The sequence below is a fragment of the Chamaea fasciata genome, unplaced genomic scaffold, assembly GCF_029207755.1.
Source record: "Chamaea fasciata isolate MVZ Bird 193981 ecotype frontalis unplaced genomic scaffold, bChaFas1.0.hap1 SCAF_4, whole genome shotgun sequence".
Classification (NCBI taxonomy): Eukaryota; Metazoa; Chordata; class Aves; order Passeriformes; family Sylviidae; genus Chamaea; species Chamaea fasciata.
In genome coordinates, this window is record NW_027094089.1 from 22,780,360 (window position 1) to 22,797,876 (window position 17,517).

The window sequence follows — 17,517 nt, forward strand, 5'->3', positions numbered from 1 at the left end:
GAGTATTAATACTGCTAGAAATTTTACTCAGGAGACATCACAAATTGTTTCCTTTTGGATGTACCTATCTGAAAGCATCTTTAACTCAGGACATGGACCTGCACCCAGCCAGCCACTTTGGTACAATCAGTGCGTGTGCACCCTCCACTTACCTGCAAGAACTGAACATCTTGAAATAGTTCCTGAATGAACCTTCGGGATGGAAGTCGAAATGTACAATGTGCTAGCAAGTAGGACACCTCAGAGTAAAGGCATATGTCATCAAATGCTTGGGGATACTTCTCCTTAATTCTGAACAAGAGAATAAACAAAATTTTGTAGGTCTTGAACAGATTTTGTATTTGTTTTCGTATTAAAAAACCCCAAACTCTTCAGTAAAATTGCCATCATTAATTCTTCAGTAATAGGCATTATAAATCCTAGAACTGTCAAAGTAAGAAAATCATGACAGCAGTACTTTGTACAAAACTGGAAGAAATCTACACTAATGGGATGAAACAGAATATACAACTTGCAGGTTGTACAGAATTACTGTGATTGCCTAGGCTTAAAATAACAGACTTAGAAAGAGAACAGTATATCAAATAATTGGCATCCACATGTACAGCAGTCATAAAAATATGGAAAAAGATTAAAATAGTCTTTTAAACCTGTAAGCATTTTTGAAACTAAACCACACATTTCTGCATTTTCTTTCAGCAGCTGTCAGTTTCTAATGTCACTAGCCTAGAAACCCACAGGTTATAACATTTAGTCTCTGGATTTATATTCCTATATTTGAATATTTTTTAAAAATAAATTATTTTCAGGAGTTGTACTGCTGCTTAAAGTAGAGCTGGATTTCTCATGAAGTCACTTTCAGTTTGTTATTCTACTTATCTATTATTCAGCAATAATAAAAAAATATTAGTTTCTTTTTTAAAGATATATGCTACACTAGGCTGAATACACTACAGTTGAATTACTGATTTTAAAAAGTTTGGTCAAGAGTAAAATAGTAACTAAACACAGAGCAAAAATGTTAAGATTATTTGTTTAGCTTTTACGTTACATTCAATCATATCTGCCTGACAACTTTTGAGAAGTGAGATTATCCACTGTCCCTGAGACTTTAAGAGAACACTCATGTGTTGCTAAAGCATCTCTAACATATTGAACTTACGTCAGAAGCCCAGTTTCATGGCCCTTAGTTCCTACTGAACTGCTCAAGTTGATAACTAAACGTAAGACCTCTTTCCGCAGAAGAATCCTGCACACTGGTGTGTCATCTGGGATTGACTTTACTCCTGAAAAAACAAGTAAAACAGTGAGGATTTAAACAGAATTGTCTTTGACTGAGCCAATCCTACACTATAAGTCTGTTTATGCATTCCACCCACACATGAACACACATATTTACATATGTATTCTGAGCTATCAAAATATTTCTATTGAAATTGGAACATAGAACACCACTATTTTCAGGAATTTAAACAGTTTACTTTTTCAAAAATATTTCTACCATTTAAAAGAAAAACCTGGAAGACAAAGTTACTGTGGTATTGTTACCACTAACATGTTGCAAACTGGATGAGCTTCTATCATAGGGGAGAATTTAAAAAACAGCTACTTTGTAAGAAACCATCATAATTCAAAATATAATACACAGGTATATAAAAAATCTCTTTACAGTAATTCAGTAATTCTAAGACCCTTTTTTACATTAACATCTGTAGAAAAAAAAGGCAATCCATTTGCTTGTAATGTCAGGTATTGAATAATCTGTAAGAATGCTGTATAGAAGAGAGAGAAGAGTTTAGAACTACATTCTCCCACCTGGAGATGGATGATGTTTTTATTCAGATTTGTTTGTTTTTGTCTAATAACAAGCATTAATTTGTTGCAGTGTACATAAGTGAAATATAATTTTTTCACAATGCCTAGAATATACTTTATTAGTAACAGTCTCCAATAATCATAAGGCTTTCAAATTCATGAAAACCACAAAACCAAACTTACCTAACACAAGCTCTGTACTCTTGGTGCTGCTGGCTGAACCATGGGATACTGCATCACTACAGCCTGAAATTCCAGAAAATTTGGAGGAATGCACATCTAAGTGATTGTGAATGGTCTGCCCACACCAGTCAGTATATGGAATGTCTGAAAAATCTGACATAAACAAGATGTTGTACCTTTGTTATTCACACTTCTCCTCCATTCATAAGCTTTCATTATTTTTCAACAATGGCAAACATGCAAGATACTGATGCACTAAGTACTATGCATAAGATCAGCCCAGAACTAGATAGTGGATTCTGGACAAATCATCTCAAACTCTTCCAAAATTGATTTTTTTAAAAAAATCTTGGAATATGTGAGTGGAGTATTTTCCAGACACTGATGGAAGCCTAAGAAGTCATCACACATAGTACTGTTACTGATACATCCATGCTCTGTTTTATGTAACACAATAGAGATGCTCTTGCATGTGCAGACTTCTTTTGGTTCACACAATTGTCACAGGTGTTTGCAGGAAGGGCTCTGGCAAGAGCCAGGCTCTGCTGCACCTGTAACTATAGCTGGGATTTTATTTGCCACCCCTTCTTGCTTCTGAACTCAACCTCCAGCTGAGTTCTCTGAGCCATTCCTCACATTTGTGCATCACTCCCCTGGCCAACATTGCTACTAATAAATGTCTAACAATGCTGTGAAGCAGTGAGGATTCCTTCTAAGCATCCACTACTGGATTACCTTTCCATCTCAGGAACTGACAAAACACATGCAACTGCAAACTCTGCAGAGGTTAAAAAAATAACTCTGAATCTCATGTGAATCTCAAAATAAGACAGAAGATGACTAAGTCCCAGAAGTGACAGCTCAGCTTCAACAGACTCCACAGATTTCCTTCGTTGTATTTTGTGGCACAGACTTGATTTGATGTCAGACTTTTCATTAGTTCAACAGCAAGTGTCAGCTTTCAGAACATGCATTTTAACTACTAAATAAGATTTTTATTTTGACATGCTCTTAGGAATATTAAAGAAACATGCAGGCACCTACTCCTACTAACACTAAAAAGTAGAAAGCTTGAAATGACCATAGCAATACCACTGGTTGCACCATGAGCTTATTAGAGGAATAATTTTAAGGTCAACAGTCAGTTAAACAAAAACCCTTCCAGACTATTTAAAGTTAAACAAAAGCCAGTATGTTCCCTCAGTTTTATCACAATTCTCCACAGGGAACACTAACCTGTACGATTATAGGAAGAGCTCACTTTGGTGTTAGGCTGATAACCCAGAATGTGAATGCAGACACAGTAAAGACAGTTCTCATCTGTGTGCTCCTGGAGTCCTGTGTCCTCGGTACCTTCTAAGAACTGACAGGCGTCTGAACGGCTGGTGTTCATTATTTCTGTGAGACTGATCTGCTGGCGGAGCATCTGAAAAGGGCTTTTGACAACATCACTCCCACCTGATGGAAGACCTGCAGATAAAATTCAGTTATCGGAAAAAGCCCCCACAAAACCAAGCAACCAACACTAACTCTTTCAATTAATTTCCACTTCCAAGCCTTTTAAGGCTGAGGATGGAGTGCATGTGAAGACCTATAGTGTTTTGGGGTTTTTCTTTTGAGTGGTTAAGCTCCCAAGACTGTTAGCATTTGAGAAAGAGACAAAGTTTTAGTCCCAACTTATTATACATTACAAAACATTGCAAAGGACAGAATTCAACCTCTAAGTACACACTGTAAGAAGGTAAGTGGTAAATCCTGACATGATATCAACATTACTAATACCCACATAACACCAATACATTACCAATTCCATATTGTCAAACGAGATTAATACAACAATATACCAGATGTTGAAATTACACACACACCAACGCAAAAACAAACACAATTTTAAAAAATTGTAACTTAGTGGCCGTGACAGGAAGAAACTAGACTCAGCAATGCAGAAACAAGCAGAAGACACTTTAGTGACATGCTCTTCCCTGGGTGGAAAAAACAAACAAATACAACTTTGAACAAGAGTTACTTTACACTGAAACTTAGCAAACTACAGAAACACACTTCAGCAAAATCAACTTTGTGTATACGGAAAGGGAAAAACCCCAAAATGTAAGACAACAGCTATCTTAATAAACTATTAAGAAAACAGTGTCAAGCCTTCTTTTTTTTCAGTTGAAAAGACACATACTAAGACCCTACAGATTCATGACTTCTCTGGACTAAATAGGAGGTACATTTCAGAGCAAGCCAAGCATTAGAGAGAGCACTTGCAATTCTCTCGTCCCATCACCTTCACTGATCAATTGTCATGGATGCATCATAGAAAGACAATTTACTTTTTGAAACACATATCTAACACCGTAATAAGTTCCTATAACTGAATGTGTAATCAAAGGGATATAGTTCAGTATGTGGCACTCATATTTTTCTAAGCTTAAATTTTGTTACTTCCTGTAATACAGCATCACTACCAGATTTTGAGCAGCATTATCTCACGTTATCAGAGATGTGCAAGCTTTCCTCCTTCATTTTTTAGAGTAGGACCATACTTTGAAGCAATAAATTAGCTCAAACAAAATAAAACAGGGAATTAATGGCCTACTATCCTGATTCCAGAAAACAGTCCTCAAAGCTTAACAGCTAAAATTATGTTTCCTGTAAAGAAAAATTAACAAACAAATCAACAACCCACCCAATATGCCAATAAACAACAGAAAGCTACAGGGAGAGGAACAAAACCAGTACCTCCTGCATCAGATGAAAAGACCCTAGATCCCTGCTCATCAAATGGAGGTGTAGTTTTCTTCTGGAAATAAGGAGTTTCCTTTACCTGAAATACCCAAGTGAAAATTAAAATTAACAGAGGTGATAATCAAACACAAGAAAAAAAAATTGATTTTATGAGGAAATCAAATGTTTCCTATCTTTCACTTCAGGAAAAATATATCATTAAGAGGAAGAAATTAAGAATGAGCTCCTGAGTAATAAAGAAAAGCCAAATGAGAAAAATATACATTTGTGAATGAACATTTATTAACAAAGGCTCATGAAGAGTTAGCAAATGTTAAAATGGTGCTGACAAGCTGTAAGGAAACCAGTGACCCACAGGGGCCATTCATAATCTGTCCATGATCATGCTACACCACTGGACATCTTGGGAATGCAGTACAAAAGCAACCAGGACACCTAAAATGGTGCCTGTAGGATGTAGAGCTGATGTCTCAACTACAAAAAGATCTGAGAGAGATGAAATGAGGTAACAAATATGCCTCAAAGACTGTGAGGGAAAAAGAAAAAGTAGTAATTTCACAAAAGAAAAACAGAAGCAGATACATGATATTACATGATTTTGCCCCGTGTTTAGCAATTTTTTGAGATTAGCAAGACATTTATTTAGATTTGAAAGGCAAAGACTAAGTAAAAAAAGATAATGAAGCTCACTTTTACCTTTGACATAGACCACATCCTGGTTTTGATAATTAAGTAACAGAGTATTAAACCCTATGATGCATCAGTTTGTTAAATGGGAATGTGTTTCTATCAAGTAGAAAGAGGAAGGGATTTGCTGAAACACTGAAAATAATCTTTTCTAATTTAAATACAGGTATCTGCAAAGTTAAGACAGTGTAATTTAATACCATAATGACATATATTAAAAAAATATTATTTAATACAGATCACAGTAGTAGGGAGTTAACTGTGTGATTATGCACATAATTTATAGGTGACTCATGGATACGTCAATTATTGGTTGGCTAAAGCAGAACTCACAAATGCACACAGACTGATAATTTTAGTATAAAAGCCAGATGCCAACTAAAAATCTTATGACAGCAAATTTGTCACCACTTCTCTAATGGTCTTTGCCATTATTTGCCTTTAACACAAACCTGTCTAGTAATCTTGTGTAAACAAGAAGAACAGTTAGAAAAGAAACTCTAGTTCAAAATGCATTCCTTTAACGTACTACATCCATTTTTCCTCATTTCTCTAGATTTAATCTTTTCTCATGAAAAGCCAACTGTTGACTGCCTTTCAGTATGAAAATGCAAAGGAACCAAATCAGTTAACACATACATACCTGGAATATTTCGTTGATATCCACTGGGAGAGCAAGGCCAATATAATCATCAGAGCTACCATAGGTAGCATTAGAAACCATGGAGCGGACAGAGGAGGAACGCTGAAGTGTGTTTTGGTTAATAGGACTTAATAAATCTTCTTTATCTAACGAAGCATAACTTAAAGCTTTCATGAACCTGTAACATTGAAACAAAAAAATCACAATTGCAGTTACTCTCTCATTCTGGCACATTAAACCTCAGGACTGCTGACACACAGACCATCCTCATCTTCCCACTGCCTATCTCAGAGCCTGTTAGGACAAATTATAGGCTGTTGGAGTTCAGGGCATTCCTTTGGGCACCCCGGGAGGCCACAGACCTCGGAAGAGAGGTCTGGGACCCGAGCAAGAGGGTTTGAGATCTGTACAGGGGGGGTCTGGAATCTGTATAGGGGGGTTGTAGACCCTGGCACAGAGCCCAGAGAGACACCGCCTTTGACTTCAGTCCATGGAAAAAAGCTTCTAACACTGAGAGAAGAATTACAAGTCACAAAGATGTGACAGACAGTAGTGTAGTGTGTCACAGGGTGGAAAATTCTGTAGTTTTAGGATTCTTAGTATGTAGGTGCATGGGGAACAAGATGGAGGATTTAGGATGTTGCCCTGAGTTCTTCCTTCTTCTCCCACGGCCTCCATCTTTTGGTGACGGTGGCACAAAGTAGTTAAAGGAGATTGGGTCAGAGTAGAGTTGACCCCTTTAGTATAGGTATTAGGCATTGGCACATAATTGTAAATAATATACATGTAGTTATCTGTATAAAAGGCAGTGACCTCCCATCTTGGCGGTAGTCGTCCTGTGTCCAAGCAGCTGTGAACATCTCAGCTGGGCACAGAGAAAATTGTAAGATAAGAAAATAATAAACAACACGAGAAACCAAAGAGAAAAAGACCTTGAAGACTCCGCTTTTTTCTCGTGTCTGGCTCGGGGCCTTCAGAGGGCAAAAAAGGCTCACTCGAACCAACACCTGAATATTGGGAAAAGAAAACCAAACCCGAGAATAGGTTTATTGCTTTTTCTGCCTCATTTGTCTTGCATGGTTTGGCAGTTTCTGGAGTAAAAATTTCTTCTTTATAATTTTTGGCACAGGAACTCCTGCCCGTCCTGCAAACCCATGGATTTTCTTCAGCATTCTAGCTTTGAATATTTACAGCCCAGACACAGCGAATAAAGATTTGGGCTTCTAAACTCCTAACTACCGAATTTTGAAATGTACCTATGCACTGAACGTGTATTTCCTGCCTATTGACAAACTCTGAGCTGAGCAGGCACATCCCTGCAAAGGCACACCTTGAGCCTACCAGTGATACACACAAGGAACATTTCTTCTGCCATACTCCAAAGGAGCCACTCAGCAGGTCACGCAAGCACAGAGGAAGTATTTGGTAAACACGAATACAAAAAGAACAAACTTAAACCTGCACAGTGAGTGGAGCTGACTGTGACAAATAGCTTGAAGAACACAGAAAGAAACAGGATGGGAAAATGAGACAGGAGAGAGGAGGCTGGAGAACAAGTCCTCAGTAACCCTACTGATGGAAATTTCACATTTAGCCATCTGTCATTTTACTTCTCATCAAACATAAAAACCTAAGAATGCTTTCTGATAACCAATCTATATAGATGGCCTATTTGCATGGGCTGAAGCTTCCTAATAAAAAACACACCTCAGGAACAGTGAATTTTTATTGCAAATTATGACACACTGGAGAGTAAAGTGAACATTTGATTTTTTGACTTTTTGCCTTGGAAGAAGTTTTCTACCAATTTTTTATTTCAGATGGGCGATAAAGTGTCTGCTTATCCCTATAGATGGGATTTATACTGAGATAAAATTAAATTATCAAAGTTTGACCATGGAAGGTTCAAGAAATTATTATGCAACGGAAATGCACAAAATACAATGAGAGGATATCAATAGTTTTCTTGTTGGTAATTCTGACCAATGCTAGTGACAGTAGCAGTGGACTCACCACAGAAGTTAAGCCACAGTTCAAAAAAAGAGGGAAAAGGCCTCAAGTTATGCCAGAGGAGGTTTGGATTGGATATTAAAAAAACCCTTCCTCACTGAAAGGGTTGTCAAGCACTGGAACAGTCTGCCCAGAGAAGCAGATGAGTCACCATCCCTGAGAACATTTAAAAGATGTGTAGATGTGGCACTTAAGGACATGGTTTAGTGGAGGACTTGGGCGTGTTGTGTTAATAGCTGGACTCAATCTTAAGGGTCTTTTCCAACCTAAATAACTGTGCAACCATAAAACTCAAAAAATTTTTAACTGCATCAAATGCTTAATAATAAAACATTCTATACTCTCAGCATAAATTAAAGATAGAAGTCCCTGCTTTTCCTAGGAAAGCAAACAGATAAAGCATCAGTAGTGGTAAATACCACCAAGTTTTCATGAAAGAATGTCTGCAGGACATTTTCATGAAACAATGATAGCAGAGCCACCATCTCAGGATCCGAGATATGCATGTTAGTATTTCTGGCTAGTCTTTAAAGACAAAGGTGGGAAATTTAGCCTCACAAAATTTATGCAAAGAAAAAGGCTTTTTAAACTTCTGAATAAAAAGAACAACTAAAAACATGGCAAAAGTAAATCTATGACTGTTAGTTGCTACTAACACATGAACTTTTCAATAAACCATAAATAAGTGTCTTCTGAAGACTGACAAAAAAATTGCTTTGGCAGTTAAAAAGGACAAATTTTTTCTTTCTACTTTATTTTTAAAAAGCACCTAAGAACAGTTTTAGCTGGACCAGTAAACATACTCTGAATTTATTAGTAAATACAACCTGAAATTATAAGGACCATAATTTTTTAGTGGGGACACAGCATAACCAGCAAGAAAAACCCGTGTACTAGTTTCACTGCAGCCTTTCCAATCAATTATATTAGCAACTAACACAATCTGAATCTCTCTTTGAGTATGCATGTTTGCAATTACTTAACCTTCGCAGAGATACAAGCACTGCAGACATTTCAGTTCAGCGTTAGGCAGGTCAGCTCAAATCCTTGACTCTGTCCACTGACACAAGAGAACATGAACAGCTAAGCAACAGGAATAGTCAGTATGACACTGCATGCAGGATCGAAGTCCACTGCAGCAAGGCTGCTCTGCACATCAAGGACATGACTGCAAGGAATGGTAAACATTACTTACAGCAGTTACTGAACCTGTACTACCACTGAAATGACACCCACTAGTTCCTGCACTAGCACAGGATGCCAGTGACAGCAAGGAACGGCACTTCCAATTTCCAGCACAGTGAGAGGGAAAAAATTGTCCTTAATCTAACCAACATACTCAGACTAGCCCTAACTTACTTCAACAAAGGCATCTTCCATGGCATCTTTCCAGAAGGATGTGAAAATACCAACAAATGGATGTTTCTCTTAATCAGGACATATACACTCAACTGTGTATGAGGAGGGCAGCTCAAGGATTGAGCATTTGCTTTTTCTGCAGTATGTAGATGAGCCATGTACCAGTAGTGTCTCCCCCTTCTCTAATTCGAGAGATGATAAGGTAAGAACAGAGAAAAAAAGTGCCTTTTCCATTTCAACAGTAATGTGAAAATCCAATGCATTAGTTAAAAGATGATGTGAAGGAAAAATCTCATACAAGAGCTTTAAATGGGAAGGTTATTAATCAGCGACTGTTGCAGCTGGGAACAGTGTCAATGTCAAGAGCTAGACATTTTATGTAACTATCTAATTAGTCTTCAGAACATCTAATATTGCTCAAAAATAAAGAGGTGACACTGCCATCTAAAAATAAATGCTACGAGTAAAATCTTTGATCTGCTGTAGCTAAGAAGCCAAACTGACATTCCTATCAGTGGTAGTAGTATCTCGTCACTGGCCTCAGTGCCACAGTGAACACAAATACAGCATATTGGCAGGAGGCCCTGTCCTAAAACCTCCCCAAGTGACATAGAGAAAATTCTCTTCTGAAATATAGCTCTGACTTCATGGGCAATTTAGTGTGTTTGCAACTTTAATAATGCTAGAAACTTTAATAATGTTAGCAGTGCAACTGCATTTTTTATATAAGAACAGGAAGCAAATGTGATAAAAGGAAACTTTTTCTTTTGTCACCAACAACAGCATTATAAAGGACTGAGCACAGCTATGAAAGCTGGGCTTCTCTGACAGCACTTAGAAAGTTGAGAATTATCCTTTTACTATTCACTTAATACCAGAACTGCTTTCAGTGAAGTTACGGATCACCTTGCAACAACTGCCCCTTTTAGGTACAGATAAATAAAAATTTTAGGAAGACATTTAAGTTGCTCTTACAGCACTGAAGTAAGAAATGAGCCTGTAATAATTTCTTACCGGCTTGGGGTTAGTCGAGAATCCAGGCTGCCAGACTTCATGGTGATAGTGTCAGTAAACAGCACATCCTTTGCTGGAGATGCGAGGGCTTCTGAGTGAGACAGTGAGGGATGCATCCTCTGCTGCTGCAGGCGCTTTAGTGTAGCATAGCCAAATGCATCTCGAGAACTTGTGTAGCTGAAGTTATAGTCAGCAAGGCTTTTTATCGTAGCAAGAGAAGGAGCTTTAAGAGACTGGGCTCTTCTGGGAAGGGTATGAGAAGACCCTGGTGGAACCAGGGATACAGAGTTGGATTTTGAGAGAGGCAGGTGGTTAGACTGTGGTGTTGAACAGTGACTTGGTTTAACTGTTTTTGTGCTTACAACAGTACTCAGACTTCCGCAGTCAGTATCGACATTTGTAGTGTCCACACCTACAGTCTCCCTTGAAGGGCTAGAGCTCATTGAACTTATGCCACTTGTTGTGGTATCTGTATTAAAACTTAAGCTACGACTCTTGAAATGTGTTTGCGTAGTACCATCTCCTATTAGCCTTTCTTTGCTTGTGTTTTCCCGATGAATTTCATTTCCAAGACCTTTTGGCAGCTTCAAATCATTTTCTCCGATACTCTGAGTACAATCAGTATCTTCCACATGCTTACTTCCAACAAAAGAAGTTTCTAATCGTAAAGTCTGGATTTTTGGAACTCTGAAAACAGGGGTCAATTCTTCCCCAGGAGGAAAGTCTACGCTACCACTAGGTTCTGTTACTGTACGATTTCGCCTCAAGCCTGACTTACTGTCAGATGACGTCAGCTTTCCTCCTTTTGGATCACTGCTACTTCTGTGTTTTTTATTAGGTAGAGTAAGAGAGTTTAGAATGCGATTTTTCACAAGTCTGCTAGAAGAAAAGAAAGGAAAGGGACTACGGTCTTTGTCTTTTGAAGGTCCAGGTCTGTCGTAAAATATTTGCTCTGCATCTTCAGTGATATCTAGGAAGAAAGTACTGGTGGAAGTACTACCAAAACGGTCATCCTCCATGATGAACATACCTGAAATTATACAAGACTTTGTCACACAAAATAGGCATTTCTTCAAAGTCTACAAACTACGTTGCAATATATAGCAATATTCTATATATTCTACACAAGCCCAACTGGGAGTCTATGCAATTTACTGTAACTTTAATTCCTCTTTTTTTTCTGCAGAACTTGGTGCAAATTTGCTCTCTCGAGGAGTAACTGAGCTGAAGATCTCATTGCTTCAAAAGAAAGCCAAACTATCTTATTTCAGTGCAAACCCAGCTACTAGGATTACAACCTAAGAACTCCTTTAACAATATCTAAATAGGACATACGTCTTAATTTAAATCCAAGTATCCACAGAAAAAATAAAATACATTAGGTACTTGAAATACACAATAGTTTAAATACAGCAAAATTTCGGGGGTGTGTGTACATCCAGAAAACATAAATACTTATTTTCTAGAATATTGCTTTGAGGACAACCAAGTGTATCTTTATACCTACGCATGGCAGTTCTGCAACATGCTAGAGCAAACTGCCATGACCTAACATAAAATTAGTAACTTACTTCATGTGAAAATTTTTCTTCTACACCAAATGTGAAGCTAAGACACAGTTTTATTCCCTCGGACTTGTCTGCATCTCACTGAATGGACATACCTGTCCTATTGGTTGTACTGTTGTATTGCAAGACCACCTTTGCACCACTGGTCTGAACCTTACCCTGACAAACGGCTGGTAAGAAAACCAAAACACTGTTTGTGCTGGGTTGGGCTCTTGGCAGGTGGTTTTTTTTTTGTTAGCTTGTTCATTTTTCTCCTGCTTACTTGTTTTGGTGTTCTGGTTACTTACTTGACGGAGCAGATTCACTTTCACTGTTGTGCCTAGAACTGGTAGACTCAGAGTTTAAGCTAAGAGTGCTGGGTATTGAAGAAAGTTCATTGCAGAGCTGCTCCATGTCATCAGGGACCACTGGCCAAGGCTGTCTACGACTGTGCCTCACCGCATCCCAGTTGTGATGCTTTAAAATGTCACATCCTTGTTTAGTTTTGGCTATTAGACCAAGCACGTAGACACAGGTTCTGTATTTAATGTATATATAGAAAAAAGAGCAACAATAATAGCACCTAATTTAACTAAACTTACTTCATATTTGAAAGGAAACAGTTTCAAAGCAATTCAGGAGAAACGTCACAAAACCAACAAATAGCATATTGTTACTTTATTTGAAAATCAATGTAAGCTTAAGAAGTTCATTAATATATCTGAGAACAAGATACTATTAGAAAATAAAAATCATCACAAGAGCCTGATTACGTAAAGCAGAAAAGTACCTTTTGAAAAAAAGGCTAAACATTAATGTAGTAGCAGTATTAGACAAAATACGATCTACTTATGCTTTTAAATATTTTAAAAAGATATTTAATAAAAAAGATGGAATAATAAATTCTCACAGAGATATAAGCAGAAAGTATTTTGTTTTATAGAACAGGAGAAAACTTGTATCTACCTTTTTTAATAGATTTGTTTACTGCATGTTCTTTCAGACTTCCTACACAATTCCGCAGTTGCATAGATCTGAGACTGATCATCACTGACTTTAATAACTGGTTTCCAGTAAAGTACAAATCTGTACTCATGTAAATCAGGTAAAGCTATTTGAAAACTGATCACAACTACCATCTGAAAATTTTATGTATAAATCAGATACACATACCCTCTAACAGACAGAACCTCACAATGCTGAGCGAGTGCCATTATATCAGGAATTACATTCTCCTCTTGAAGCAAGTTAAGACCCCAATTCGATGATCCGATATTGCCCTGGAATGAAATTTGTCAAGTAAGTTTTGATCTTAATGTGATCTGCAGCACTATCAATGTAAAGCTTTGCCAATTTTGTTTGTTGGTAGTAGAGTTTGAAGCCACATCTTCTCAAAGCAGTTAAAAGATCTGAATACCCTTTCTAGCATTTCCTAGCTGTTCTAACGCAAAAAAGCCCTCAGCACACTGTGTATAATAATTAAAGGTGCTCAAAGTTAGAACTACTATGTATTCCTCACTTTACAAGTCCTACTATCGCCTGCAGCATGGTCTTGGATTACTCATTTTACATTCCTCCTACACAGGCATCTTGTTACATACTTACAGTATCTTCCAGTAACAGTCACCTTGGACAAATGTTCCAAAATTAACTTCAGGGAAGACAAGAAGCACATTTAGGAGTGTAGCTTGGATACACATCAAAACTAGGTTTTTGCCTGTCCCAAATACCAGGGTGACATGACCACACGGATCAACACTGGCAGCCAACATCCTTGCAGAAACATTAGTGACTACCACAGTAAATATATTAAACTCAGACAATGGCAACTTTTAACTTGTAACTACCAGTGCCATACTAATATTCATATGCAAATGTGGTATTCTTATTTGTTAAAAAGAAAAAAAGACAAAGTGATTATTAAAAACAGAACGAAACAGGCACAGTGAACTATTTTCAACTGAAAGTATAGTTATAGAACAAAATTCCAACTTGAAAAAAATCACACATTTTTTGAAAAAGCCCCTAATTTATTTTTATAGAATTTTGCTTAGTTATTTAAGAATCAACAGTTATAACAGAACCAAACAACTGCAAAACTTAGTGAATATATTACTAACCAAGGCCCAAAGAGCTGCTTTCAGCTGCTTAATTCCTTCCCACTTATCCAGCATTGGGGAACGAACAGTGTAACTTAGATCTGTAACAATACTCTGAAGGAGCAAAACAGAAAAAGAAAAAAACTATGAATAGGAGACTTCAGTTAAACAGGCTCTCTAGCATTTATACTAGAAGCTAAAGCAATAATTTAAATCATGCACTCTAGGAAGAAAGTGGTAATTCTGGAATAATAACCATAAATTAACAGCAGTGATAATGCAAATGAAAATTTTAATGAAATCACAGTTTGCATAAAGTTAATTTAGGTACTATAAAGATGATAGATTAGTCAAACTAACACACCGCAATATATACATTTTCTCTCAAACTTATCAAAGAGCATCATCAATTCATTAAATCATTTTACCAACCCACATAAAAAGTGAATTTAAGCAATTATGGCTTAGGTTTTGTTTTCTTAGATTTTCAAAATATTAGAAAGATTTTATTTCATCATCTCCCATTTTTGCATGCTTAAAAGCATAGTTTTACCACATGTATAACTGTCAATATACAATCCAAAGAGACTAACAATTTTTTTCTATTTATGAATTGGCTTTCCATGCTAAGATTTTGCTAGTCATTTTAAGAAAAATGCTGAAAGATATTTTGCTGATATTTCAGTGTCAGGAAGGAATTTTACATGATATTAGATGACAGACTGTCTTTACAACTTAAGACTCATAATCAACTTCTTCTGCAATGCCTATTTAAATGCCTCTTTTAAAACCTTTTTTCAAAAGGTTTACAGTGATCTTTAAAATATTTTAAGTTACAAAGGACTATTATCCTCACCTGAGACTCCAATAAATGGCAGCCTGTTTTATGGTGCACCAGTTGGCCATAAAGGTGAACTGGCAGGTAGACATGTGGTCGCTGTAATCTGGGAAAGACAAACATACATAGGTTTCCCAACACTTCAAACATTTTATTCTAAAAGTAAATTACACTGCAATGTAATACGATGACTTACCCTTCATTTTCTTCAGAGAATTCTTTTGAGGAATTTAGAAAGGAGCAAACTGTTTCAACTGGAAGGGATGTACAATCATCATCTAATCCGACTGCCAGACACTTCAGGGCTGACTAAAAGCCTGTACAAATGCCTCTTGAACACTGACAGCCTCGGGGCATTGACCACCACTCCAGGATACCTGTTCTTCTCTGTGACCACACACAACCCTTGTGGTAAGGAAATGCTTCCTAGCATTCAGTCTGAACCTCCCCGGCTTCAGCTCTGAACCATTCCTATACATCCTGCCCCTGGGTGCCAGGGAGAAGAGCTCAGCACTTCCCAATGCCCTTCCCTTCCTCCTGAAGCTGTGGAGAGCAGTGGGGTCACCCCTCAGCCTCCTCTTCTCCAGAGTGGACAAGCCCAAAGACTTCAGCTGCTCCTCACAGGAGGCTCCAGCTCTGTTTCCCTCCTCAGGACGCAGTGAAGGACCTTCCCCTCCCTCATCTGCAGGGCGCAGCAGGGCCCCCTGAGGCCGCCCCAGGCTGAGCCCCGCGGGGCCATCCCCAGCCCGGGCCGGCTGCGCCGTGCTCGGTGCTCTGGGATGGGGTTTGTCCTCGGGGCTGCCCGGGCACTGCTGACCCACACTGAGCCCAGCACCAGCCAGCCCCACCTCCTCTGCAGCTGTCCAGACACTCCTCTCCCACTTTATCTCTGCCCGGTGTGACTCCATCTCAGGTGCAGAATTCAGCATTTGGACTTGTCAAATTTCACCCCATTTAAGATTGCTCAGTGCTCCAATCTATCTAGATCCCTCTGCAAAGGCCTCTTGTCCCTCAAAAGAATACACAGCAGCTCCCAGTCTGGATCATCAGCAAACCTGTTACTGGTGCATTTACCTGCTGCACCCAGATGTTGGATAAATCCACAGAACAGAACTGGCCCTGGACAGGAGCCCTGAGAACACCACTGGTGTGACAAGTCACCAACCAGATGTTGCCCCATTCACTCCAACCCTTTGTGTTCAGTCCTTCAGCCAGTTCTTCACCCACCACACTGTGATCCTGCTCATCCCACAGCTCGACAACTTATTCGGAAGGACACTGTGAAGGACAGCCTCAACAATCTTGCCAAGATCCAGGAAAACAATATCCACCATCTTTACCCTTCACCCAAGAGATGGATGACCTTATCATAGGAGGCTAATAACTTAGTTTAACTGAAAACTTTCCCTTTGTTAACCCATGCTAACTATGACTGATGACTGCATTGTTCTTCAAATGTCTTTCAACAATACCTAGTATAATCATCTACATAATTTTTCCAGGTACTGAGGTTAGACCAACAGATCTGTACTTCTGTGGGTCTTCCCTTATGTGCTTCTTGCAAACTCAAATAAACTGGTTAGACTCCAGTCAGCAGGACTTCCCTAGACTCACAAGACTTTTGGTATTGTACATGATAAGAGATGGGTCCTGATATATTTACTAGCTCCCTGAGTACTGGTGGGATAGGACTGAGGAGGCTAGTCCCTCAGCCTTGTGGGAACCAGGCTGACCTGGTGAACATTCAACTGATACAGATGGTCCCCATCAATGTTAGTGTCCACAAATGGAAAGCCACAGTTTCCACATTTGTGGACCTCTGCCTCAGGGAACCAGGCAGCCCAAGCTCTATCAAAATCGCTAAAGACTGAGGCAAAAAACGCACAGAATTTTAATTCTTCTGTTTTCCTTCAGCCCTGTAGGTCAAGTGACTATCTCATGCAAGTTTCGATCCAGTGTATTCTTCAGACCTTCTCTTTCTTGTTGTATGACACAGAACATTGCTCAGTTTCAGTCCTGAATGAGCTTTGGCTTTCTGTACCTTCTCCCAGCTTATGTGAATCACAGTTTTATAGTTCTCCTGTGAAGGGTGACCTTCTAAAGATCATACAATTTTTTTTTCCTCTTGAGCTCCATGAGGAGCTCCCTGTTCAGCCAAAATGAACATACCTCTGCCCTGCTTGCCTGACTTACAACACCATGGGACTGCCTACTCCTGTGCTTCTAAAAGATAGTTCCTAAAGATGGACCAGCACTTCTGGACTCCTTGGCCCTCAAAAATGTACTCTGCTAAAGTAGCTCCCCAAGTTAGCTCTCCTGAAGTCCTGAGTAGCAACTCTGCTGTGCTTTTTGTCATTACATTCAAGATTTTAAACTTAACCATGCCATGATCATAGTGGCCTAGAGAACCCCCCTCCATCACATCACCCACAAGCCCTATATTCACAAACAGCAAGTTGACAAGGGCTTCTTTCCTAGCTGCTCACTGAGTACCTGTGAAAAGAAAGCCTGTATCTCCTACAGACTTTCTCCTACAGAGAATTTCCAAGGCTGCTTGTAATTGCACTACAA

General features: G+C 38.6%; 1 protein-coding gene across 1 annotated transcript in view; it reads right to left on the reverse strand.

Moving 5' to 3' along the window:
• Nucleotides 1-17,517, reverse strand: part of RICTOR (RPTOR independent companion of MTOR complex 2) — a 78,593-nt gene that overhangs the window by 4,765 nt on the left and 56,311 nt on the right. Inside the window, exons 27-37 of the mRNA XM_066181078.1 lie at nucleotides 14,965-15,052; nucleotides 14,130-14,222; nucleotides 13,183-13,289; nucleotides 12,318-12,547; nucleotides 10,463-11,492; nucleotides 6,080-6,257; nucleotides 4,744-4,828; nucleotides 3,235-3,468; nucleotides 1,999-2,151; nucleotides 1,163-1,286; nucleotides 153-291 (exon numbers count right to left, since the gene is read on the reverse strand). Of these exons, the coding sequence (XP_066037175.1) occupies nucleotides 153-291; nucleotides 1,163-1,286; nucleotides 1,999-2,151; nucleotides 3,235-3,468; nucleotides 4,744-4,828; nucleotides 6,080-6,257; nucleotides 10,463-11,492; nucleotides 12,318-12,547; nucleotides 13,183-13,289; nucleotides 14,130-14,222; nucleotides 14,965-15,052 (2,461 nt within the window). The remainder of the gene's footprint in view (nucleotides 1-152; nucleotides 292-1,162; nucleotides 1,287-1,998; nucleotides 2,152-3,234; nucleotides 3,469-4,743; nucleotides 4,829-6,079; nucleotides 6,258-10,462; nucleotides 11,493-12,317; nucleotides 12,548-13,182; nucleotides 13,290-14,129; nucleotides 14,223-14,964; nucleotides 15,053-17,517) is intronic.